The following is a 26,853-nucleotide window of genomic DNA, read 5'->3' on the forward strand; positions in this document are numbered from 1 at the left end:
TTGTTTTAGACTAAATAATGTGACATGTTATTTTATTTAGAATGGACCATTATCATGCACCTGTATCGAAGCAGGAAAAAATAGATGTAATCTATGGACTTACATAGTGAATGGAGGACGCTTTTCCCCATTGTCATGGCTGGCTGAAGGACTGGACCACGGTGCAGCATGGTAAGCGTCCATTTTCTTTATTTAAAAATGACGCCGACAAAACAAAGAACAAAACCAAACCGTGAAGCTTTGGGCTATGTGCCCTGAACAAAGTCAAAATTAACTTCCCACAAAACAGGTGGGGGAAAAGGGTACCTAAGTATGGTTCTCAATCAGGGACAACGATAGACAGCTGTCCCTGATTGAGAACCATACCAGGCCAAGACATTGAAATACAAAACATAGAAAAAAGGACATAGAATGCCCACCCTAGTCACACCCTGGCCTAACCAAAATAGAGAATAAAAAGCCTCTCTATGGCCAGGGCGTGACACCCATGGTTTATTTTCATGCCAGCAAGGTAGGCTATAATCCTGTTGTAAATAGAACAAATGTACTTAATATTAGGAAAGTGGAGAAATAAATATAGTAGGCCTAACCTGTAGAATGCCGATGGGCACCACATCTTTTTGTTAGAGGCCATCACTCTGTTTTCTCCCTCAATTGCATGGCCTATAGAAATGTTGCGCAACATGAGCTCATGGGCACTCATGAAGTGTTTTATTAGATTTTCGAATACATTTTCATTGATGTCAGACTGATTAGAGGGGCAATAGAGTGCTGAGTACCAGGCAGTTAGTAAATTTGGTAGGCTACTATTGACCATCAGCAGCAACAGCCCTAGCCATAACACAAACGTTTTTCCAGCAGCAGACTATGATCGATAATGTCAAAAGCCGCACTGAAGTCTAACAAAAGTGCCCCCATAATCTTTTTATCATCAATTTCTCTCAGCCAATCATCAGACATTTGTGTAATTGCTGTGCTTGTTGAATGTTTGTGCTTTGCCTCATCCCGCTCAACCATACCATTTTTAATTCCTCATCAATCCACTGGGATTAAACTGTTTTTACTGTAATTTTCTTAATGGGTGCATGCTTATTAGTAACTGGATTAAGCAATTTCATAAATGTGTCACGGGCAGCATCTGGTTGCACCTCATTACACAAGACCGACCAACAAATATTATTTACATCATCAACATAGAAATCACTACAAAACCTCTTGTATGATCTCTTATACACTATATTGGAACTTTGGTTTTCCTAGATGTGGCTACTATATTGTGATCACTACATCCAATGGATCTGGATAGTGCTTTCAAGAAAATGTATGCAGCATTAGTAAATACAGTTGAAGTCGGAAGTTTACATACACCTTAGCCAACTACATTTAAACTCAGTTTTTCTCAAATCCTGACATTTAATCCTAGTAGAAATTCCCTGTTTTAGGTCAATTAGGATTACCACTTTATATTAAGAACGTGAAATGTCAGAATAATAGTAGAGTGATTTATTTCAGCTTGTAATTATTTTATCACATTCCCAGTTGGTCAGAAGTTTACATACACTCAATTAGTATTTGGTAGCATTGCCTTTAAATTGTTTAACTTGGGTCAAATGTTTCGGGTAGCATTCCACAAGCTACCCACAATATGTTGGGTGAATTTTGGCCCATTCCTCCTGACAGAGCAAGTGTAACTGAGTCAGGTTTGTAGGCCTCCTTGCTCGCACACACTTTTTCAGTTCTGCTCACAAATTTTCCATAGGATTGAGGTCTGGGCTTTGTGATGGCCACTCCAATACCTTGACTTTGTTGTCCTTAACTTCTTGCCGCACCCATCCCGTTAGCGGGATCATTTTCATCAACACCCGCTGAATTGCAGCGCGCCAAATCCAAATTAAATTACTAAGAATATTACATTTTCATTAAATCACAAGTGCAATATAGCAAAACACAGCTTAGCCTGTTGTTAATCCACCTGGCATGTCAGATTTCAATACATCTTTTCAGCGAAAGCATAACAAGCGTTTATGTAGGAACATCTCTCTCAGTAGAAAAAATATTACAAACACCTAGCAGCCAAGTAGAAAGGTCACGAAAGTCAGGAAAGCAATAGATTAAATCGCTTACCTTTGATGATCTTCGGATGTTTTCACTCACGAGACTCCCAGTTACACAATAAATGTTCCTTTTGTTCCATAAAGATTATTTTTATATCCAAAATACCTCCATTTGTTTCTCGCGTTATGTTCAGAAATCCACAGGCTCGAGCGGTCACGACATCGCAGATGAAAATTCCAAATATTATCCGTAATGTCCACAGAAACATGTCAAGCGTTTTTATAATCAATCCTCAGGTTGTTATTATAATATATAATCTATAATTTATCAACCGGAACTGTCGCTTTTTCAATAGGAGAGGGAGAGACAATGGCTGACCCACTCTGTTGCGCAAGCAAAACTCTGCGAACACCCAGCTATCCACTGACGCGATGTTATCTTTCTCACTCATTTTTCAAAATAAAAGCCTGAAACTATGTCTAAAAACTGTTGACACCTTGAGGAAGCCATAGGAAAAGGAATATGGTTGATATCCCTTTAAATGGAGGCAAGGCATCCAATGGAACAGAGAGCTTTCAGGAAAAACAGCACTTCCTGGTTTGATTTTCCTGCAAAGTCAGTTCTATTATACTCACAGCAATATTTTGACAGTTTTGGAAACTTTAGAGTGTTTTCTATCCTAATCTGACAATTATATGCATATTCTAGTTTCTGGGCCTGAGAAATAGGCCGTTTCAAATGGGTACGTTTTTTAAAGCCAAAAACTAAAATCCTGCCCCCTACACTCAAGAAGTTAAGCCATTTTGCCACAACTTTGGAAGTATGCTTGGGGTCATTGTCCATTTGGAAGAACCATTTTCGACTAAGCTTTAACTTCATGACTGATGTCTTGAGATGTTGCTTCAATATATCCACATAATTTTCCTTCCTCATGCTTCCATCCATTTTGTGAAGTGCACCAGTCCCTCCTGCAGCAAAGCACCACCACAACATGATGCTGCCACCCCCGTGCTTCACGGTTGGGATGGTGTTCTTCGGCTTGCAAGCGTCCCCCTTTTTCCTCCAAACATAACAATGGTCATTTTGGCCAAACAGTTCTATTTTTGTTTCATCAGACCAGAGGACATTTCTCCAACAGGTATGATCTTTGTCCCCATGTGCAGATGGAAATTGTAGTCTGGCTTTTTTATGTCAGTTTTGGAGTAGTGGCTTCTTCCTTGCTGAGCGCCCTTTCAGGTTATGTTGATATAGGATTTGTTTTACTGTGGATATAGATACTTATGTACCTGTTTCCTCCAGCATCTTCACAAGGTCCTTTGCTGTTGTTCTGGGATTGATTTGCACTTTTCTCACCAAACTACGTTCATCTCTAGGAGACAGAACGCGACTCCTTTCTGAGCGGTATGATGGCTGTGTGGTCCCTTGGTTTTTATACTTGCGTACTATTGTTTGTACAGATGAACGTGGTACCTTCAGGTGTTTGGAAATTGCTCCCAAGGATGAACCAGACTTGTGGAGGTCTACAATTCTTTTTCTGAGGTCTTGACTGATTTCTTTTGACTTTCAATTATGTCAAGAAAGAGGCACTGAGTTTGAAGTTCGGTCTTGAAATACATCCACAGGTACACCTCCAATTGACTCAAATGGTGTCAATTAGCCTATCAGAAGCTTCTACAGCCATGATATAATTTTCTGGAATTTTCCAAGCTGTTTGAAGGCACAGTCAACTTAGTGTATGTAAACTTCTGACCCCTTGGAATTGTGATACAGTGAAATAATTTGTTTGTAAACAATTGTTGGAAAAATTACTTGTGTCATGCACAAAGTAGATGTCCTAACCGACTTGCCAAAACTGTAGTTTGTTAACAAGAAATGTGTGGAGTGGTTGAAAAACAAATTTTAATCACTCCAACCTAAGTGTATGTAAACGTACGACTTCAACTGTATGTGATCAATACATGTTGATGATTTCATTTCTGTGCTGTTTGTAACTACCCCTGTACAGAAGGTTGACTGATAACCTGAACCAGGTTTCAGGCACTGCTTACAGTTTGAAGCTTCTTTTTAAGTGGGCAGCTTGATGAAAGCCAGTCAATATTCAAATCACCCAGAGAATATACCTCTCTGTTTATATCTAATACATTATCAAGCATTTCACTAATTTTATCCAGATGCTGATTGTTAGCACCTGGTGGTCTATAGCACCCTCCTACAAGAATGGGCTTTAGGTGAGGCAGATGAACCTGCAGCCATATTACTTTAACAGTATTTAACATGAGATCCTCTCTAAGCTTTACAGGAATGAGGTTCTGAATATAAACAGAAACACCCACACCATATATATTGCTTCCACTGTATCATCAAAGGTATCATCTAAGTGAGTTTCAGACATAGTCAGAATATGAATGTCATCTGTTACTAGCAAATTATTGATTTAATGAACCTTGTTTCTTAAGCTACATATGTTAACGTGGGCTATTTTGAGCCCTTTTCCGTCTGGGATGCTTACTTGCTTTACTGGGAAGCTTAGCAGAAGTAGTTATTATCATGTTATGTATGTTAGAGCAGCAGGGTGACGGAAGGTTGCCGACGTCGACTTCGAAATTGTAGGATTAGGCACGCGGCCGCAGACCCCTAGCGACGAAGGTGCAGGAAGATCAGACTCCAGGATGGCCAAACTATTCGTTGTTTGTATCAGCTCCGGGCTTCTCGTTGGGAGTGTAGACTGCTTTGCGGGAGGCCCCTTTCTTCGTCTTCCACGGCTCGTGACATGCGACCATCGTTGATTGATCCTTCGAGTCCGCTATTTAATGGGGAGCTCTGTGCAACACCGGCCAGTTGGATATCGACAAACGACAAGGTGGAGATGCACCCAACAAGCGCAAATTTCGCCCAGCCACCTGCGTAGAAAATGGAAACATTCCACTCTTCGTTTTCTACAGTTTCTTTCGTAGGCTGGCGACCTGCGTGATCAAGCCTATAATCCTAGGCAAGCAAACAATTGGCGCATTGGAACTCTGAGTGATCTGGTTTGTCCCGAAACATGAAACAGCCCCTGTTGTTCAGAAAAATAAGCATTTGCCAAAAATGGAGAGAGTGCATAGTGAGGTTGGAAGGGTTCAGGCAGCTCTGCCGCACTCTCCATATTCATATTCCTCAACAGCTGTGTTATCACTTAAAAGCCTTTCCAATTACAACAACAAGACAAAAACTCCTTTGGATTCAGTCCAGACCTGCTAAATGATAAAATAAGCGCTCATTCTCTCGCTCCCTGTCTTTCTCCCTCTTAATCTCCACAAAGCACCTTGGAGGCCGCTCACCCAAATACATGCCAATGAAGGCGGAAGTGTCATTCAGAGATGCAGGTGTCACATTTGATAATAAACTTCTGGATGAAATATGTCTGGGCTAATGAGGCACAGGGCTAGCCTGTCAGGGTTGGAACCATTGGCAGTGGGGATTGTTTGCGGGCTGATAACGTTCTGCATTGCGTCAACATTCCAAAATCCATCATTAATAAACAGAGCAGTCTCTATCATAGGGAGCGTCTGGATCTGTGTGTTAAGTGGAAGACATTGCTTTCCATTACGGAATGCTTGTGGGATTCAGGGTGGGAGGACTGGAGGAGGATAATGGGGTGTATAATCTGCTCATATTTATTTAGCTGTTCGTGAGAGTTTTATACTGATTCCATAGAAGAACACAAGAAAGCTGTGTATTGTAATTTATTTAGCTAGTTTTGAAAATAAAAGCAGGAATGAAGAACTTCTCAGTGGAGTGTTCTGACCAACTTTTAAAAGACCATCCAAAGGTCTACAAGAATAGGTCATTGTTCTGTCATTATTTGATACTCTACCATTCTCAATTATACCCCCATTGAACTGATATGTGGATCTGGTGAATATGTTTCTGTTCACATTTTTAGGTTTTCCTAAATAATTTATCCTCTTAGATGTAAGGGACCTTCGTGGTTCTGGTACCGGTTCCGACCACAGACAAAGCACATGCCTGCAATTGTTACATCGTAGCGCAGCATGGTAGCACATTCAGAGATCAATTTATAGCCATGAATCTAAAATAATTTATATAGATTTTAAACAAAAAACGCTTTCTATTTCTCATAGACGGAGAAGTTTAATATAAGATGAACGAGCTCAGGAAGCCAAGCTGGAGCTTTGTAAAACGTTTACAGTGATGGTGGCTGACCTTTTGATCAAGAAAGACCTTTAGAAAATAAGCACATTTTCTCTAAACATACAAATATGTATTTTACAGTTATAAGGAAAGTGAAATCTTATAGTTAGTAGTTTTATAATGTGATTCGGAAAGCATATACTGTAAGTAATTTCAAGCCTAATTCATAGTTTTGTTGAATAGGAAATAAAATCATATAAAATATCATATTTGAATATTTCTACCATATTTATACTGTGCACTTGAGCTTATGTCTTCAAAACTGACTAAACCTCAGAGTAATTTATAACTATTTTTACCAGAAAGGTGAGATTTGAACCTTTCTTTGAGTATGCGGCATTACTATCCTGAAAAGTTAATATAAACAGAACATGCAACAATTTCAAAGCTACAGTTCATAGTATAGAAGGATATCATTCAATTGAAATGAATTCATTAGGCCCTAATCTATGGATTTCATATGACTCTGCAGGGACACAGCCATTGGTGGGCCTGAGAGGGCACAGGCCCCCCCATTTGGGAGCCAGGTCCACCCATTGGGGAGCCAGGCCCAGCCAATTAGAATCAGTTTTTCCCCACAAAATGGCTTTATTACAGACATAAATACTCCTCAGCACCCCTCCTCAGACGATCCCATAGGTGAAGAAGCCGGATGTGGAGGTCCTGGACGTGGTTACACATGGTCTACGGTTGTGAGGCCTGTTGGTTGTACTGCCAAATTCTCTAAAACGAAGATGGAGGATGCTTATGGTAAAGAGATTAGCATTCAATTATTTGGCAACAGCTCTGGTGGACATTCCGGCAGTCAGCATGCCAATTGCACACTCCTTCAAAACTTGAGACATCTGTGGCATTGTGTTGTGTGACAAAACTGCACATTTTAGAGTGGGCTTTTATTGTCCATAGCACAAGGTGCACCTGTGTAATGATCATGTTTAATCATCTTCTTGATATGCCACACCTGTCAGGCGGAAGGGTTATCTTGGCAAATGAGAAATGCTCACTAACAGGGATGTTAACAGACATTTTAGAGAAATAAGCTTTTTGTGGTGTATGGAACATTTCTGGGATCTTTTATTTTATTTACTGAAAAATGGGACCAATAGTTTACATATTGCATTTATATTTTTGTTCAGTATAGTTATTGTTTATGGCCCTCTCATGATAAATTGTTACTTTTGGTGATTACAGATGACATTTTGGATTACATTTAGTTACATCTGGTTTTAAAGGAACGTTCCACAGCATGTCTCCAAGACTTCACCACAAGTTGTTAATGGCCCTAGTTATCTAAATTGGCCAAGAAAAAACAAACAATCGCGCTAATAAACAATAAAATGGTATTTTATCCAACCAGGAAGTCATTTGTTTGACTCATGAGATTACTACAGCTTCGATGATGCTTTGCGTCTGGAAGGCAGGTACGTGGAGGAGTGTCTAAGCTAGATGGGTGTTAGATTGGCACTAGCTCTGAATAATACATTTTTAAAAACAGGCAGAACCCGAAGTGGATCTAGTAACGATACACAACCACAACACTATATGAAAAGATGACGATATAAAAGCATTAGCTAGCAGTCGCAAAACACTTACTCTGGGATCATTTGAGTGATGAGGCGAAAGCAACCAACTGTAGACAAAAGTCGAGGAGTGACATCGGGGGAGGTTAATCTGCGACAGCCGAAAGTCGGACACTGATGTGGTTTTCCAACAGCAGGGCTCACTGCAACATGGTAGTGTTGCCATTGTTTATAAAAGTTGTTCCTGATAATGTGGAAATAAACATGTCTCCAACCCCTATATCACACACTCACAAACTGGAAATGTGTGTGTACATTGTACACATGAATTGTGGCAAGTCTTTGGTCACATTCGCGTGTGGGGGGGGGGGACGATTGGTTGATAATAGAGTCTCCCACAATGCAGGTGATGGTTGCAGGATTATGTTGGTGAAGAGCAACTGAAGAAACTTGCAGTCGATTGCAGTCCAAACTTTATGACCTTTGATCACATGATTTTTGTCAAGTTCATGCAGTCAACATGTAGGCACAAGTCGGACAATTGGGCACCGACTTGACAAAAGTGTTCTGCCCTCTGTCTCTGTAGTGATTACAGTCAGGGCGGATTCCACATAGTCAGTGTTTCACGAGCTTCCACAGCTTTGCAGCTGCTCGCATCTTTGTTGTTTTTGTTTGTTAACTCCTTGATTTGGGGACTACTTTAACTCTGGATGAGCTACTAGGGACACATTACCAACTGGTTTGTGCCCCGATATTCTATCCTCATGCACGACATATTGAGAAAGGACACCGTCCACGACTATGAGTCGGTCTACTAGCCAGAGACGTGGCCTCTGTGCTTCACTTCCTGGCTTGTTCCTCTCCAACGTGCATTCACTCACCATCAAAACTGATGAACTAATCAGCCTAAACTCCAGAGTTTTATATTTTATGTTTACTATTCCGATATTGTATTCTGTTTATTCTGTTTGTATATTGTCTACTCTGGCAGCACCTTCTCACTCAGTCAAATTCCGGTTATGTGTAAATGTACTTGGCGAATAAAGGTGATTCTGATTATTCAACCAAACTTGATAAAAGTTGTACTCGTCCAACTCTGCAAGGGGGTCATTGCTTGCAGCAGCCATTCTACTCATGACTTCTACTTATGGTTCTCTGACAGTAGTAACGAGAGAAGCTCAGGGTCACTGAGGGTCAAATCTGGAACATAACCATACATAACTTTTGCTCTACAGAACTCCTTTGGAAGCTGTTTTCACAGTCCTACATGTTTGTAATGTGATCTGGGAAATGATTTTGGGGTACAAAATGTCCAGAACGTTCCTTTAAAATCATGAGGAGAACTGTCCTCCTCTTCCTCCCTGGAGGAGCCTCCCTGTTACATTAATCCCACAAACCTATTACAATGCCGTAACTTTAAGACTTGGATAAACTAAAGACCATCATTTAGATGGAGGTGGACATTTGTTGGCTCTGGGTCTTTGAGTCTGTTGGAAGAGAGGAAACAAAGACCAAAGGGAGGGGAAGTTTGTTGGCTCATGTACCGTGAGGCAATCGAGGAAGACAAGAGTTAGATGGAGACTAGGAGAGGACTGTCTGTCTGACTGGCACTTTGCAGGAGCTGAGCTCATCCAGCCAGTAAAGCAGCAGCAGACTGACAGCAGCTGGTTACCCACACCAATAACAGTCCGTCAAGAAACTCACTCAACTCGCACTCCCAAAATGAGAAAATTGGACACAGGTAGAATTTTTTTACATATGCGTAAAGACCCTCAAAACTCACTGCACCCCCACCCCCCGGCCCCACCCATATGTAGGACGGAAAATAAATATGAATATGAAATATGCATTACCCCTAAACAAGCATCCTGGCCCTGGGATTGTAGCGGATGTTCAGTTGCTTTGTGCTGCTGTCCTCTCCGCTGTCTGTTTGATCTAGTGCTCTGGCATTGCGATCAATGAGGACACAGGTGCAGGGCGCAGATGGCAGCGTGCTGATACCAGGAAGGGTGTGGGTTGGATGGAGGGGGAGTGGAGGGGGGTTCAGAGACCGTGCCAGGATGACAGAATGGTACCAGGGACGGGGGCCCTCCCCTTCCCTCCCCCTCCTGTGAAACATGCAGTCCCATCTTCACTAATGGAGGTTGTTGTTGTTTTGTTTTCAGTGCAAGCTTTTGATTTGTGGTTCAAGCTAAGGGAAACTGCACTCCGAAACAGTTTTAGTGTTCTGAATTCCAATTTAATAGATCTTTGGACATAAAAGGTTTAGGCCTCCTGGGGAGCTAATCATAACAAAGTAGCAAGGGCAGCCTATTACCACTGTAGTGTCCATTTAACGCTTGTTTAATAGTCCAAAACAAGCATTTCATTACACCTGCAATAACTTCCGAGTGGCGCAGCGGTCTAAGGTACTGCATCTCAGTGCAAGAGGTGTCACTACAGTCCCTGGAGTGCCATAGGGTGGTGCACAATTGGCACAGCGTCGTCTGGGTTTGGCCGGGGTAGGCCGTCATTGTAAATAAATAAAAATTCTTCACTGACTTGCCTAGTTAAAATATAAAAAAATAACATCTGCTAAATATGTGTATGTGAGCAATAAAATGTGATTTGTAAAAGCGTAACTGTCAAAGGTATGGTATGTTAGGCTACTCCCCTCTGTATGCTATGGTATGTCTAATGTCATGTGAATCTCTGTGTAATCTGGATTCCCTGACTGAGAATGCAATTGATTCTGGTATATGAGCAAGAAAAATGTTAATTAGAGACAAATCAAATTATAATAAAATGTTGAAATACTCTTAATTCCCATCTCATTGCTTGTTTATGACTTGTTTATGACTAAGTGCAGTGTGGTAACAGTAATCCACGGAGAGATCGCCACCTTGTGGAGAAGAGGTGTCACCACTTGATCAACTGCTTCAAGGGAAAGAAAGGGATGGCATTTTTATTTTATTTAATTAGGCAAGTCAGTTAAGAACAAATTCTCATTAACAAAGACGGCCTACACCGGCTAAACCCGGACAACGCGGGGCCAATTGTGCACCGCCCTATGGGACTCCCAATCACGGCTGGTTGTGATACAGGCCAATTTCATCCTTTACAAACCTTTGTTGTTGCTGCTTGGCTTTGAGAAGTGATTGGCAGAATTTTCTTTTGAATTCTTACTATAAAAAGTATATTTTTAAAATGTAGTACCTTGCTAAGAAATCACCTGCGATTATAATTTGAAGGTTATGTGAATCCATCACATTACATGTAATGTTGAAATAGCAATTGTCAGGGCCTTATATTCTCGACATAAGGCTCTGGCTTTAGCTGAAATCAATCATACTAGTTCCATTCACATGCGTATGATTGTTTTGTGTGTTTGCCGTGCACATCTTTTCAATGGAGAGCAGAAGCATTGTCCAGCTGGTCTGTCAGTACCCTGTGTCTTTCTTCTAGTGTTTAGCTCCAACGTATCATGGTTAGCTCGTTATCTTGGCAGCCAGACTTTTGTAAATAGTCATATTAGAAGATGGAGAGGCTGTCATTGGGAGAGAGATAAATGTTATCATGGCTCCAAAGCCCTCCTTTCTTGTTCTTCTGCCTAATTCGTTTGTTCTCTGGCCTCCTGTGGAATGTTCCATGCCAAGGCTTCTAGAATTAGATTTTCCATGACTTTCATGTTAAAAGTGTTTGTTCTAGGATGTAAACTCAGAATAAAAAGACACGTCCTCTCATTGTCAACTGTTTATTTTCAGCAAACTTAACATGTGTAAATATTTGTATGAACATAACAAGATTCACCTACTGAGCCATAAACTGAACAAGTTCCATAGACATGTGACTAACAGAAATGGAATAATGTGTCCATGAACAAAGGGGGGGTCCAAATCAAAAGTAACAGTAACAGTCAGTATCTGGTGTGGCCACCAGCTGCATTAAGTACCACAGTGCATCTCCTCCTCATGGACTGCACCAGATTTGCCAGTTCTTGCTGTGAGATATTACCCCACTCTTCCACCAAGGCACCTGCAAGTTCCCAGACATTTCTGAGGGGAATGGCCCTAGCCCTCACCCTCCGATCCAACAGGTCCCAGACTTGCTCAATGGGATTGAGATACGGGCTCTTCGCTGGCAATGGCAGTACACTGACATTCCTGTCTTGTAGGAAATCACCACAGAACGAGCAGTATGGCTGGTGGCATTGTCATGCTGGAGGGTCATGTCAGGATGAGCCTGCAGGAAGGCTACCACATGAGGGATGATGTCTTCCCTGTAACGCACAGCGTTGAGATTGCCTACACTGACAACAAGCTCAGTCCAATGATGCTGTGACATGCCACCCCAGACCATGACGGACCCTCTACCTCCAAATCGATCCCCCGAGTACAGGTCTCGGTGTAACGCTCATTCCTTCAATGATAAACGCAAATCTGACAGTCACCCCTGGTGAGACAAAACCGAGACTCGTCAGTGAAGAGCACTTTTTGCCAGTCCTGTTTGGTCCAGCGACAGTGGGTTTGTCCCCATAAGCAATGCTGTTGCCGGTGATGTCTGGTGAGGACCTGCCTTACACCAGGCCTACAAGCCCTCAGTCCAGCCTCTCTCAGCCTATTGCGGATAGTCTGAGTACTGATTGAGGGATTGTTCGTTCCTGGTGTAACTTGGGTAGTTGTTGTTGCCATCCTGTACCTGTCCCGCAGGTGTGATGTTCGGATGTACCGATCCTGTGCAGGTGTTGTTACACGTGGTCTGCCACTGTGAGGACGATCAGCTGTCCACCCTGTCTCCCTATAGCACTGTCTTCGGCATCTCACAGTACGGACATTGCAATTTATTGCCCTGGCCACATCTGCAGTCCTCATGACTCCTTGCAGCATGCCTAACCCACGTTCACGCAGATGAGGAGGGACCCTGGGCATCTTTCTTTTGGTGTTTTCCAGGGTCAGTAGAAAGGCCTCTTTAGTTAGTGTCCTAAGTTTTCATAACTGTGACCTTAATTGCCTACTGTCTGTAAGCTGTTTGTAGCTTAACGACCGTTCCACAGGTGCATGTTCATTTATATTGAATGCGGTGGACTACATGGGTTTTACTCATGTTTGACGTGCACAGCGAGAATTCCTTTATATCATGTTCAAGCTGGTGTATCTGAATATGACCTATTAATCATGTAGCCCTAAGAAATTGTACAGTGTGCGAACTGAAGCAGAGAGCATACCATATACTTTACGATACAACATTGGAGTATTATTGCAGGCATAGTCTTTTTTTCTACAATACATCTTTTAACTGATATTCAGACATTATAAGTACACAGTTTCTACCTGATTACTACAAAGAAGAACACATTTTTTTTCTCAGGTGGACAACTTTGGTGCACTACAACCAAACCCATCATCGAAGGAGAGGAGCTAGCTGCGTTTGCTGTGGACTTCTACTCCCGTCTTCAGGCGGTCAACCAGGCAGCTCTCTCTGAGGGAATGTACCCGGCCAGATTGCTGGACTCCATCCAACTATTGCCCCAACAGGCAAATATGGCATCCATACTTCCCAACGCTATTGTCAATAGTAAGTACATCTTAAGCCTAGGAGACTAGGGCCCATGCCAAATCTTTTCAGCCTCCTGTTGTGTTGTGCCCTCTTCACGACTGTGTTGATGTGTGTGTGCGTGTGTGGGTATGTGTCCATCCATGCATAGGTGTGTGTGTTTGTCTGTGTACGTAAGTTTGTATTTTTGTGTGTGTGCGTGCGAATGTGTGTGTGTTTGTCAATTAGCTATCTCAGCTTAGATTAGTCTGTTTGGCAGGTATAAGAGCCTACGGGTTCTCCTTGACCTTCAGTTTGTGTTAAAATTAAGTATTTACTCTTCATCCACATAGACAGCACCCCCATCAAATAACAGCCCATTTACGCTGATTGAGGTCTATTGGGTTCAGGTCATCACTGTTTGACAGTCTATTCCAGCCCTGGTGAAAAATGTAAGTTAACTTTAAGCTAAAACGTTTTCCTCACCCATGAGATCGCACTGAGGCTTTTTAGAGAGTCGATTAAGTACAGTGAGATGTGATTCTAATGTCTATGTGTGTGTATTCATCATGATCGGTTGGATTTATAATGCTTTTCCAGTGCTCAATGCACTGTACATGGTAGGCCTAATGGGGTGAACCTCACCTCATCTCTGTATTCATTTCTGTCTTTCTGCAGAGGACATCTTCCCTTGTAAGGCGTGTGGGATATGGTACCGCAGTGAGAGGAACCTGCAGGCTCATCTGATGTACTATTGCAGTGGGAGACAGAGGGACTCAGACATGATGGCAGAGCAGTTAGACAGGAAGAGTGGTCCCCATCACATGCCCAACGTAGGCCCCGGCCCCTACCCACACTGCAATTTAACTGGATCAGTACAGCAGGCCTTGGAGATGCACTTAAACACCCACAATGGTAAGCTGAGAAGAGAATATGTTGACATTGTTAGATTCTAAGTTCTGGTACAAATCTAGTCGGATACCAAAAGTCAAACTAGATTTATTCAACACACTGGGCGTTGCAGCTGCAAAAGCACTCATACAATTCACAGAATCATATATTTATACCTTCCGATTAGGTGAAGTCACAGCCTTGTATATCAATCTCTGTTGCAGTGCAAGAACTATGTCTGTTCCTCCTATTTATTATTATTGACCTTTATTTCAACAGATATCACATACAGGTGAAGTGGGAAGTTTACATACACTTAGGTTGGAGTCATGAAACTTGCTTTTCAACCACTCCACAAATGTCTTGTTAACAAACTATAGATTTTGGAAAGTCGGTTAGGACATCTACTTTGTGCATGACAAGTCATTTTTCCAACAATTGTTGACAGACAGATTATTTCAATTAGAATTCACTGTATCACAATTCCAGTGGGTCAGAAGTTTACATACACTAAGTTGACTGGGCCTTTAAACAAAGTCTTGTTCCAAAAGCTTCCGACTTACCTAACATTACTGTTAAGATTAAAACTACAAGTTGGTTAACTTTGGAGACTCCTTTTGTGTCTACAGAGCTAGGTAAATCGGCTTTTAATTTCTTTTGCACCCAATGTTTGGAATAATCTCAAATACTTTTTGATTGGAAGTCCCTAGGGCAATTCAGACAGCAGACGGAGGATTTTTTTTAACCTTTTATTTAACTAGGCAAGTCAGTTAAGAACAAGTTCTTATTTTCAATGATGGCCTAGGAACAGTGGGTTAACCGCCTGTTCAGGGGCAGAACGACAGATTTGTACCTTGTCAGCTCAGGGATTTGAACTTGCAACCTTTCGGTTACTAGTCCAACTATTTATGTTGATCTATACTTGCCTGTTGCATATGTTGTTCTTCCAAGATGGCGTTGCAGTCAGACGTCTTTTGTCCTGTCGTGTCCCTTGTATATATTTTCAATTTTTTTTTTCTTTGCATATATTTTTTAAATATTTCCTAAACCTCAACTTCTAAATAGTCTCCTGCAACCCGCCTCACCCAATGTGGCGTGGATCTGCTTTTTTCTAAAGTATTTGGAATACATCAACTGAAGCTATCCAGCTAACTACCTACCAGCTATCAGTTAGCAAACCATTGCTAGCGGTCATCAGCTAACCTTTAGCTCAGAAAGCTCTCGCCAGCTCGTACGTGTTTCAAATCAGAGCATACCGGAACTATTTTTCTCTCCATATCCCCAAATTCCTACCACAAACTCTGAACATTTTCATATGGATCTTCGCAACTAGCTAACCGCAATCCCGGGTGACCACTCCTGGCTAGCGTTTCCATCTACTGCCGGTACGGGGCACGAAACCCCACTGATCCTATATGACATCATCTGCTCGAGGATTCCAAAAGGCCCCTCAGGCGCAACGCCCGCTGAATGCCCATTCTGCTAACCTGCTAGCTACCTAGAGCTTCTTGGAACCCTACCCTACTAACTCCACGACTGGTCTATTGACGTCACCGCACGAAGAGGCAAAAACACTTACCCCCATCGCGACGTCCCCCAAAAGCTAACTTGTTAGCCCCGGTCTACTATCTGCTAGCTTGCCTGCCCCGGTCTGCTAACTGCTAACCCTGGTCTGCTAACTGCTTGCTTGTTAACCCGGGCTGCGAACTGCTAGCTTGTTTTGCCCCGGCCTACTAACTGTTTGTGTGTTAGCATCGGCCTGCTAACTGTCTGAATCGCCGTGTTCCCAGTCAGCCCAACCACTCACTGGACCCATATGTTCACTTGGCTACGCATGCTTCTCTCTAATATCAATATGCCTCGTCCATTACTGTCCTGGTTAGTGATTACTGTCTTATTTCACTGTAGAGCCTCTAGCCCTGCTCAATATGTCTTAACAACCATGTTGTTCCACCTCCTACATATGCGATGACATCACCTGGTTTAAATGTCTCTAGAGACTATATCTCTCTCTTCATTACTCAATGCCTAGGTTTAACTCCAATATACTCACATCCTACCTTACCTTTGTCTGTACACTATGCCTTGAATCTATGCTATCGTGCCCAGAAACGTGCTCCTTCTACTCTGTTCCGAACGTGCTAGATGGCCAGTTCGTATAACATTTAGCCGTACCCTTATCCTACTTCTCCTCTGTTCCTCTGGTGATGTGGAGGTTAATCCAGGTCCTGCAGTGCCTAGCTTCACTCCCCAGGTGCTCTCATTTGTTGACTTTTGTAACCGTAAAAGCCTTGGTTTCATGCATGTTAACATTAGAAGCCTCCCTAAGTTTGTTTTACTCACTGCTTTAGCACACTCTGCCAACCCGGATGTCTTAGTCGTGTCTGAATCCTGGTTTAGGAATCCTGGTTTAGGAATCTCCATCGCTAACTACAACATTTTCACCAAAATAGAACTGCCAAAGGGGGCGGTGTTGTAATCTACTGCAAAGATAGCCTGCAGAGTTCTGTCTTATTATCCAAGTCTGTACCCAAACAATTTGAGCTTCTACTTCTAAAAATTCACCTTTCCAGAAACAAGTCTCTTGCTGTTGCCGCTTGCTATAGACCTCCCTCTGCCCCCAGCTGTGCCCTCGATACCATATGTGAATTGATTGCCCCCCCCATCTATCTTCTGAGCTTGTGCTACTAGGTGAACTAAACTGGGACATGCTTAACACCCCGGCCATCCTACAATCCAAGCTTGATGCCTTCAATCTCACACAAATTATCAATGAACCTACCAGGTACAACTCCAAATCCGTAAACACGGGCGCCCTCATAGATGTCATCCTAACTAACTCGCCCTCCACATACACCTCTGCTGTTTTCAATCAAGATCTCAGCGATTACTGACTCATTGCCTGCATCCGTAATGGGTCTGCGACCAAACGACCACCACTCATCAATGTCAAACGCTCCCTGAAACACTTCTGCGAGCAGGCCTTTCTAATCGACCTGGCCGGGGTATCCTGGAATGACATTGACCTCATCCCGTCAGTAGAAGCCTGGCTATTCTTTAAAAGTGCCTTCCTCACCATCTTAAATAAGCATGCCCCATTCAAAAAATGTAGAACTAGGAATAGATAAAGTCCGTGGTTCACTCCAGACCTGTCTGCCCTTGACCAGCACAAAAACATCCTGTGGCGTTCTGCATTAGCATCGAATATCCCCCGTGATATGCAACTTTTCAGGGAAGTTAGGAACAAATATACACAGGCAGTTAGGAAAGCTAAGGCTAGCTTTTTCAAACAGACATTTGCATCCTGTAGTACTAACTCAAAAAAGTTCTGGGACACTGTAAAGTCCATGGAGAATAAGAGCACCTCCTCCCAGCTGCCCACTGCTCTGAGGCTAGGAAACACTGTCACCACGGAAAAATCCACTATAATTGAGAATTTTAATAAGCATTTCTCTATGGCTGGTCATGCTTTCCACCTTTCTGCCCCTTCCCCGTTCAACTTCCCGGTACCCTCCACAACAACCCGCCAAAGTCCCCACCATTTCTCCTTTACCCAAATCCAGATAGCTGATGTTCTGAAAGAGCTGCAAAATCTGGACCCCTACAAATCAGCCAGGCTAGACCCTCTATTTCTAAAATGATCTGCCGAAATTGTTGCAACCCTTATTACTAGCCTGTTCAACCTCTTCTTTCATATCGTCTGAGATTGCCAAAGATTGGAAAGCTGCCGCGGTTATCCCCCTCTTCAAAGAGGGTGACACTCTAGACCCAAACTGCTACAGACCTATATCTATCCTACCCTGTCTTTCTAAGGTCTTTGAAAGCCAAGTTAACAGACAGATTACCGACCATTTCGAATCCCACTGTACCTTCTCCGCTATGCAATCTGGTTACAGAGCTGGTCATGGGTGCATCTCAGCCACACTCAAGGTCCTAAACGACATTCATATGAGACATTACTGTGCAGACGTATTCATCGACCTGGCCAAGGCTTTCGACTCTGCCAATCACCACATTCTTATTGGCAGACTCGATAGCCTGGGTTTCTCAAATTATTGCCTCGCCTGGTTTACCAACTACTTCTCTGAGTTCAGTGTGTCAAATTGGAGGGCCTGTTGTCCGGACCTCTGGCAGTCTCAATGGGGGTGCCACAGGGTTCAATCCTTGGACCGACTCTCTTCTCTGTATACATCAATGATGTTGCTCTTGCTGCTGGTGATTCTCTGATCCACCTCTACGCAGATGACACTTCTGGCCCCTCTTTGGACACTGTGTTAGCTAACCTCCAGACGAGGTTCAATGCCATACAACTCTCCTTTCGTGGCCTCCAACTGCTCTTAAACACAAGTCAAACTAAATGCATGCTATTCAACCGATCACTGCCCGCACCTGCTCGCCCGTCCAGCATCACTACTCTGGACGGCTCTGACTTAGAATACGTGGACAACTACAAATACCTATGTGTCTGGTTAGACTGTAAACTCTCCTTCCAGACTCACATCTCCAATTCAACATTAAATCTAGAATTGGCTTCCTATATCGCAACAAAGCATCCTTCACTCATGCTGCCAGACACACCCTTGTAAAACTGACCATCCTACCGATCCTAGACTTCAGTGATGTCACCTATAAAATAGCCTCCAACACTCAACAAACTGGATGCAGTCTATCACAGTGCCATTCGTTTTGTCACCAAATCCCCATACACTACCCACTATTGTGACCTGTACGCTCTCATTGGTTGGCCCTCGCTTCATACTCGTCGCCAAACCCACTGGCTCCAGGTCATCTATAAGTCTCTGCTAGGTAAAGCCCCACCTTATCTCAGCTCACTGGTCACCATAGCAGCGCCCATAGCAGGTTCTCAAGCAGGTATATTTCACTGGTCATCCCCAAAGCCAATTCCTCCTTTGGTCGTCTTTCCTTCCAGTTCTCTGCTGCCAATGACTGCAACGAACTGCAAAAATCTCTGAAGCTGGAGAGTCATATCTCCCTCACTAGCTTTTAGCACCAGCTGTCAGAGCAGCTCACAGATCACTGCACCTGTACATAGCCCATTTGTAAACAGCCCATCTATCTACCTACCTCATCCCCATACAGTATCTATTTATTTATCTTGCTCCTTTGCACCCCAGTATCTCTACTTGCACATTCATCTTCTGCACATCTACCATTCCAGTGTTTAATTGCTATATTGTAATTACTTCGCCATCATGGCCTATTTATTGCATTAACTTTCTTATTTGCACTCACTATATATATACTTTTTGTTTTCTGTTGTTCTATTGTATTATTGACTGTTTTGTTTATTCAATGTGTAACTCTGTGTTGTTGTATGTGTCGAAATGCTATGCTTTATCTTGGCCAGGTCACAGTTGCAAATGAGAACTTGTTCTCAACTAGCCTACCTGGTTAAATAAAGGTGAAATATGTTTGTTTTTGTATTGTGCAGGGCTCATTTGTAAAATAGACATACAGTTGAAGATGGAAGTTTACATAAACCTTAGCCAAATCCATTTAATGTCATGCAGGTGAAAGAGGACCCAAAAGCGACTTGGCGAAAACAGAGTCTTTAATCCAGTAAAGTAAATACAATCAAAAAACACAACTTTCACTCGAAATGACGAGGACAAACTGGAGACTCGATCTTGAACAGCAGGTGAACAGCAGGTTGCCTCGGGAAGGCACTTGAACCAAACAGACTCAGACACCTGCTCACCACGCAGCATCTGAGGAAAACACGACACGACAGGGCGATACACAAACACAGCACGGTGAATTCTAGACAAGGAACCGACAGGGCAGAAACGAATAACAAGGAGAGAAATAGGGACTCTAATCAGGGAAAAGGATCGGGAACAGGTGTGGGAAGGCTAAATGATGATTAGGGGAATAGGAACAGCTGGGAGCAGGAACGGAACGATAGAGAGAAGAGAGAGCGAGAGAGTGAGAGAGGGAGGGGGAGAGAGAGGGATAGAAAGAGGGAAAGAACCTAATAAGACCAGCAGAGGGAAACGAATAGAATGGGGAGCACAGGGACAAGACATGATAATAAATGACAAAACATGACAGTACCCCCCACTCACCGAGCGCCTCCTGGCGCACTCGAGGAGGAATCCTGGCGGCAACGGAGGAAATCATCAATGAGTGAACGGTCCAGCACGTCCCGAGACGGAACCCAACTCCTCTCCTCAGGACCGTAACCCTCCCAATCCACTAAGTATTGGTGACCCCGTCCCCGAGAACGCATGTCCATGATCTTATGTACCTTGTAAATAGGTGCGCTCTCGACAAGGACGGGAGGGGGAGGGAAGACGAACGGGGGTGCGAAGAAAGGGCTTAACACAGGAGACATGGAAGACAGCATGGACGCGACGAAGATGTCGCGGAAGAAGCAGTCGCACAGCGACAGGATTGACGACCTGGGAGACACGGAACGGACCAATGAACCGCGGAGTCAACTTACGAGAAGCTGTCGTAAGAGGAAGGTTGCGAGTGGAAAGCCACACTCTCTGGCCGCAACAATACCTTGGACTCTTAATCCTGCGTTTATTGGCGGCTCTCACAGTCTGTGCCCTGTAACGGCAAAGTGCAGACCTCACCCTCCTCCAGGTGCGCTCACAACGTTGGACAAACGCTTGAGCGGAGGGAACGCTGGACTCGGCAAGCTGGGATGAGAACAGAGGAGGCTGGTAACCCAGACTACTCTGAAACGGAGATAACCCGGTAGCAGACGAAGGAAGCGAATTGTGAGCGTATTCTGCCCAGGGGAGCTGTTCTGCCCAAGACGCAGGGTTTCTGAAAGAAAGGCTGCGTAGTATGCGACCAATCGTCTGATTGGCCCTCTCTGCTTGACCGTTAGACTGGGGATGAAACCCGGAAGAGAGACTGACGGACGCACCAATCAAACGACAGAACTCCCTCCAAAACTGTGACGTGAATTGCGGGCCTCTGTCTGAAACGGCGTCTAACGGGAGGCCATGAATTCTGAATACATTCTCGATAATGATTTGTGCCGTCTCCTTAGCGGAAGGAAGTTTAGCGAGGGGAATGAAATGTGCCGCCTTAGAGAACCTATCGACAACCGTAAGAATCACAGTCTTCCCCGCAGACAAAGGCAGACCGGTAATGAAGTCTAGGGCGATGTGAGACCATGGTCGAGAAGGAATGGGAGCGGTCTGAGACGACCGGCAGGAGGAGAGTTACCCGACTTAGTCTGCACGCAGTCCGAACAAGCAGCCACGAAACGGCGCGTGTCACGCTCCTGAGTCGGCCACCAAAAGCGCTGGCGAATAGACGCAAGAGTGCCTCGAACACCGGGATGACCAGCTAACTTGGCAGAGTGAGCCCACTGAAGAACAGCCAGACGAGTGGAAACAGGAACGAAAAGGAGGTTACTAGGACAAGCGCGCGGCGACGCAGTGTGCGTGAGTGCTTGCTTAACCTGTCTTTCAATTCCCCAGACTGTTAACCCGACAACACGCCCATAAGGAAGAATCCCCTCGGGATCAGTAGAAGCCACAGAAGAACTAAACAGACGGGATAAGGCATCAGGCTTGGTGTTCTTGCTACCCGGACGGTAAGAAATCACAAACTCGAAACGAGCGAAAAACAACGCCCAACGAGCTTGACGGGCATTAAGTCGTTTGGCAGAACGGATGTACTCAAGGTTCTTATGGTCTGTCCAAACGACAAAAGGAACGGTCGCCCCCTCCAACCACTGTCGCCATTCGCCTAGGGCTAAGCGGATGGCGAGCAGTTCACGGTTACCCACATCATAGTTGCGCTCAGATGGCGACAGGCGATGAGAAAAATAAGCGCAAGGATGAACCTTATCGTCAGACTGGAAGCGCTGGGATAGAATGGCTCCCACGCCTACCTCTGAAGCGTCAACCTCGACAATGAATTGTCTAGTGACGTCAGGAGTAACGAGGATAGGAGCGGACGTAAAACGTTCTTTTAGAAGATCAAAAGCTCCCTGGGCGGAACCGGACCACTTAAAACACGTCTTGACAGAAGTAAGAGCTGTGAGAGGGGCAGCAACTTGACCGAAATTACGAATGAAACGCCGATAGAAATTAGCGAAACCTAAAAAGCGCTGCAACTCGACACGTGACCTTGGAACGGGCCAATCACTGACAGCTTGGACCTTAGCGGAATCCATCTGAATGCCTTCAGCGGAAATAACGGAACCGAGAAAAGTAACGGAGGAGACATGAAAAGAGCACTTCTCAGCCTTTACGTAGAGACAATTTTCTAAAAGGCGCTGTAGAACACGTCGAACGTGCTGAACATGAATCTCGAGTGACGGAGAAAAAATCAGGATATCGTCAAGATAGACAAAAACAAAGATGTTCAGCATGTCTCTCAGAACATCATTAACTAATGCCTGAAAAACAGCTGGCGCATTGGCGAGACCAAACGGCAGAACCCGGTACTCAAAATGCCCTAACGGAGTGTTAAACGCCGTTTTCCACTCGTCCCCCTCTCTGATGCGCACGAGATGGTAAGCGTTACGAAGGTCCAACTTAGTAAAGCACCTGGCTCCCTGCAGAATCTCGAAGGCTGATGACATAAGGGGAAGCGGATAACGATTCTTAACCGTTATGTCATTCAGCCCTCGATAATCCACGCAGGGGCGCAGAGTACCGTCCTTCTTCTTAACAAAAAAGAACCCCGCCCCGGCCGGAGAGGAAGAAGGCACTATGGTACCGGCATCAAGAGACACAGACAAATAATCCTCGAGAGCCTTACGTTCGGGAGCCGACAGAGAGTATAGTCTACCCCGAGGGGGAGTGGTCCCCGGAAGGAGATCAATACTACAATCATACGACCGGTGAGGAGGAAGGGAGTTGGCTCGGGACCGACTGAAGACCGTGCGCAGATCATGATATTCCTCCGGCACTCCTGTCAAATCGCCAGGTTCCTCCTGAGAAGTAGGGACAGAAGAAACGGGAGGGATGGCAGACATTAAACACTTCACATGACAAGAAACGTTCCAGGATAGGATAGAATTACTAGACCAATTAATAGAAGGATTATGACATACTAGCCAGGGATGACCCAAAACAACAGGTGTAAACGGTGAACGAAAAATCAAAAAAGAAATAGTCTCACTGTGGTTACCAGATACTGTGAGGGTTAAAGGTAGTGTCTCAAATCTGATACTGGGAAGATGACTACCATCTAAGGCGAACATGGGCGTAGGCTTCTCTAACTCTCTGAAAGGAATGTCATGTTTCCGAACCCATGCTTCGTCCATGAAACAACCCTCAGCCCCAGAGTCTATCAAGGCACTACATGTAGCACCCGAACCGGTCCAGCGTAGATGGACCGACAAAGTAGTACAGGATTTTGATGGAGAGACTTGAGTAGTTGCGCTCACCTGTAGCCCTCCGCTTACAGATGAGCTCTGGCTTTTACTGGACATGAATTAACAAAATGTCCAGCAACTCCGCAATAGAGGCACAGGCGGTTGGTGATCCTCCGTTCCCTCTCCTTAGTCGAGATGCGAATCCCTCCCAGCTGCATGGGCTCAGTCTCTGAGCCAGAGGAGGGAGATGGTTGCGATGCGGAGCAGGGAAACACCGTTGATGCGAGCTCTCTTCCACGAGCCCGGTGACGAAGATCTACCCGTCGTTCTATGCGGATGGCGAGAGCAATCAAAGAGTCCACATCTGAAGGAACCTCCCGGGAGAGAATCTCATCCTTAACCACTGCGTGGAGTCCCTCCAGAAAACGAGCGAGCAGCGCCGGCTCGTTCCACTCACTAGAGGCAGCAAGAGTGCGAAACTCAATAGAATAATCCGTTATGGACCGTTCACCTTGGCATAGGGAAGCCAGGGCCCTAGAAGCCTCCCTACCAAAAACTGAACGGTCAAAAACCCGAATCATCTCCTCTTTAAAGTTCTGGTACTTGTTAGAGCAATCAGCCCTTGCCTCCCAGATAGCTGTGCCCCATTCTCGAGCCCGGCCAGTAAGGAGTGAAATGACGTAAGCAACCCGAGCTCTCTCTCTAGAGTATGTGTTGGGTTGGAGAGAGAACACAATCTCACACTGCGTGAGAAAGGAGCGGCACTCAGTGGGCTGCCCGGAGTAGCAAGGTGGGTTATTAACCCTAGGTTCTGGAGGCTCGGCAGGCCAGGAAGTAACAGGTGGCACGAGACGAAGACTCTGGAACTGTCCAGAGAGGTCGGAAACCTGAGCGGCCAGGTTCTCCACGGCATGGCGAGCAGCAGACAATTCCTGCTCGTGTCTGCCGAGCATGGCTCCTTGGATCTCGACGGCAGTGTAACGAGCGTCTGAAGTCGCTGGGTCCATTCCTTGGTCGGTTCCTTCTGTCATGCAGGTGAAAGAGGACCCAAAAGCGACTTGGCGAAAACAGAGTCTTTAATCCAGTAAAGTAAATACAATCAAAAAACACAACTTTCACTCGAAATGACGAGGACAAACTGGAGACTCGATCTTGAACAGCAGGTGAACAGCAGGTTGCCTCGGGAAGGCACTTGAACCAAACAGACTCAGACACCTGCTCACCACGCAGCATCTGAGGAAAACACGACACGACAGGGCGATACACAAACACAGCACGGTGAATTCTAGACAAGGAACCGACAGGGCAGAAACGAATAACAAGGAGAGAAATAGGGACTCTAATCAGGGAAAAGGATCGGGAACAGGTGTGGGAAGGCTAAATGATGATTAGGGGAATAGGAACAGCTGGGAGCAGGAACGGAACGATAGAGAGAAGAGAGAGCGAGAGAGTGAGAGAGGGAGGGGGAGAGAGAGGGATAGAAAGAGGGAAAGAACCTAATAAGACCAGCAGAGGGAAACGAATAGAATGGGGAGCACAGGGACAAGACATGATAATAAATGACAAAACATGACATTTAAACTCAGTTTTTCACAATTCCTGACATTTATTCCTAATAATAATGCCCTGTCTTAGGTCAGTTAGGATCACCACTTTATTTTAAGAATGTGAAATGTCAGAATTTCAGCTTTTATTTCTTTCATCACATTCCCAGTGGGTCAGAAGTTTACATGCACTGCCTTTAAATGGTTTAACTTGGGTCAAACGTTTTGGGTAGCCTTCCACAAACTTCCCACAATAAGTTGGGTGAATTGTGGCCCATTCCTCCAGACAGAGCTGGTGTAACTGAGTCAGGTTTGTAGGCCTCCTTGCTCGCAAACACTTTTTCAGTTCTGCCCACATATTTTCTATAGGCTTGAGGTCAGGGCTTTGTGATGGCCACTCCAATACCCTGACTTTGTTTTCCTTAAGCCAGTTTGCCACAACTTTGGAATTATGCTTGGGGTCATTGTCCATTTGGAAGACCCATTTGCGACCAAGCTTTAACTTCCTGACTGATGTCTTGAGATGATGCTTCAATATATCCACATAATTTTCCTCCCTCATGCTGCCATCTATTTTGTGAAGTGCACCAGTCCCTCCTGCAGCAAAGAATCCCCACAGCATGATGCTGTCACCCCCATGCTTCACAGTTGGAATGTTATTCTTCTGCTTGCAAGCCTCCCTCTTTTTCCTCCAAATATAACGATGGTCATTATGGCCAAACAGTTCTATTTTTGTTTCATCAGACCAGAGGACATTTCTCCAAAAAGTACAGTCTTTGTCCCCATGTGCACTTGCAAACCATAGTCTGGCTTTTTTATGGAGCAGTGGCTCCTTCCTTGCTGAGTGGCCTTTCAGGGTATGTCGATATAGGACTTGTTTTTCTGTGGATATAGATACTTTTGTACCTGTTTCCTCCAGCATCTTCACAAGGTCCTTTGCTGTTGTTCTGGGATTGATTTGCTTTTCGCACCAAAGTACGTTAATCTCCAGGAGACAGAATGCTCCTTCCTGAGCGGTATGATGGCTGCGTGATCTCATGGTGTTTATACTTGAATACTTTTGTTTGTACAGATGAACATGGTACCTTGAGGTATTTGGAAATTGCTCCCAAGGATGAACCAGACTTGTGGAGGTCTACAATTTTTTTTCTGAGGTCTTGGCTGATTTCTTTAGATTTTCCCATGATGTCAATCAAGCAAAGAGCCACTGAGTTTGAAAGGTAGGTCTTGCAATACATCCACAGGTACACCTGCAATTGACTCAAATTATGTCAATTAGCCTATCAGAAGCTTCTAAAGCCATGACATCATTTTCTGGAATTTTACAAGCTGTTTAAAGGCCCAGTCAACTTAGTGTATGTAAACTTCTGACCCACTGGAATTGTGATACAGTGAAATAATCTGTCTGTAAACAATTGTTGGAAAAATTACTTGTGTCATGCACAAATTAGATGTCCTAACAGACTTGCCAAAACTATAGTTTGTTAACAAGAAATTTGTGGAGTGGTTGAAAAACAAGTTTTAATGACTCCAACCTAAGTGCATGTAAACTTTTGACTTCAACTGTATCCCAGCCGTCGGTAAATACACCCAAAATCTAAAATGTAATTCAACAAAATAGCCTCTAGCCTGTTTAACCGTAACTTTCTTCAACAAACAATTCCCTCTCAAACAAATATGTGCTGTTGGGTATACTCCTGTGTCCATATTGCATTTACTTGGTAATAGACATGCTTCTAGTTTAAAATATTTAACTTTTTTTTTTATCTAGCCAAGTCAGTTGAGAACAAATTATTATTTACAATGACGGCCTACACCAGCCAAA

The 26,853-nt window shown here is 44.2% G+C and overlaps 1 protein-coding gene across 2 annotated transcripts in view; it reads left to right on the forward strand.

The window, feature by feature from the left end:
* Nucleotides 1-26,853, forward strand: part of LOC124012058 (zinc finger protein ZFPM2-like) — a 138,877-nt gene that overhangs the window by 106,090 nt on the left and 5,934 nt on the right. For both annotated transcript variants that reach the window (XM_046325430.1, XM_046325431.1), the window contains 2 exons: nucleotides 13,116-13,322; nucleotides 13,959-14,195. In XM_046325430.1, coding sequence (XP_046181386.1) covers nucleotides 13,116-13,322; nucleotides 13,959-14,195 — 444 coding nt within the window. The remainder of the gene's footprint in view (nucleotides 1-13,115; nucleotides 13,323-13,958; nucleotides 14,196-26,853) is intronic.

The sequence above is a fragment of the Oncorhynchus gorbuscha genome, linkage group LG24 (assembly GCF_021184085.1).
Source record: "Oncorhynchus gorbuscha isolate QuinsamMale2020 ecotype Even-year linkage group LG24, OgorEven_v1.0, whole genome shotgun sequence".
Classification (NCBI taxonomy): domain Eukaryota; kingdom Metazoa; phylum Chordata; class Actinopteri; order Salmoniformes; family Salmonidae; genus Oncorhynchus; species Oncorhynchus gorbuscha.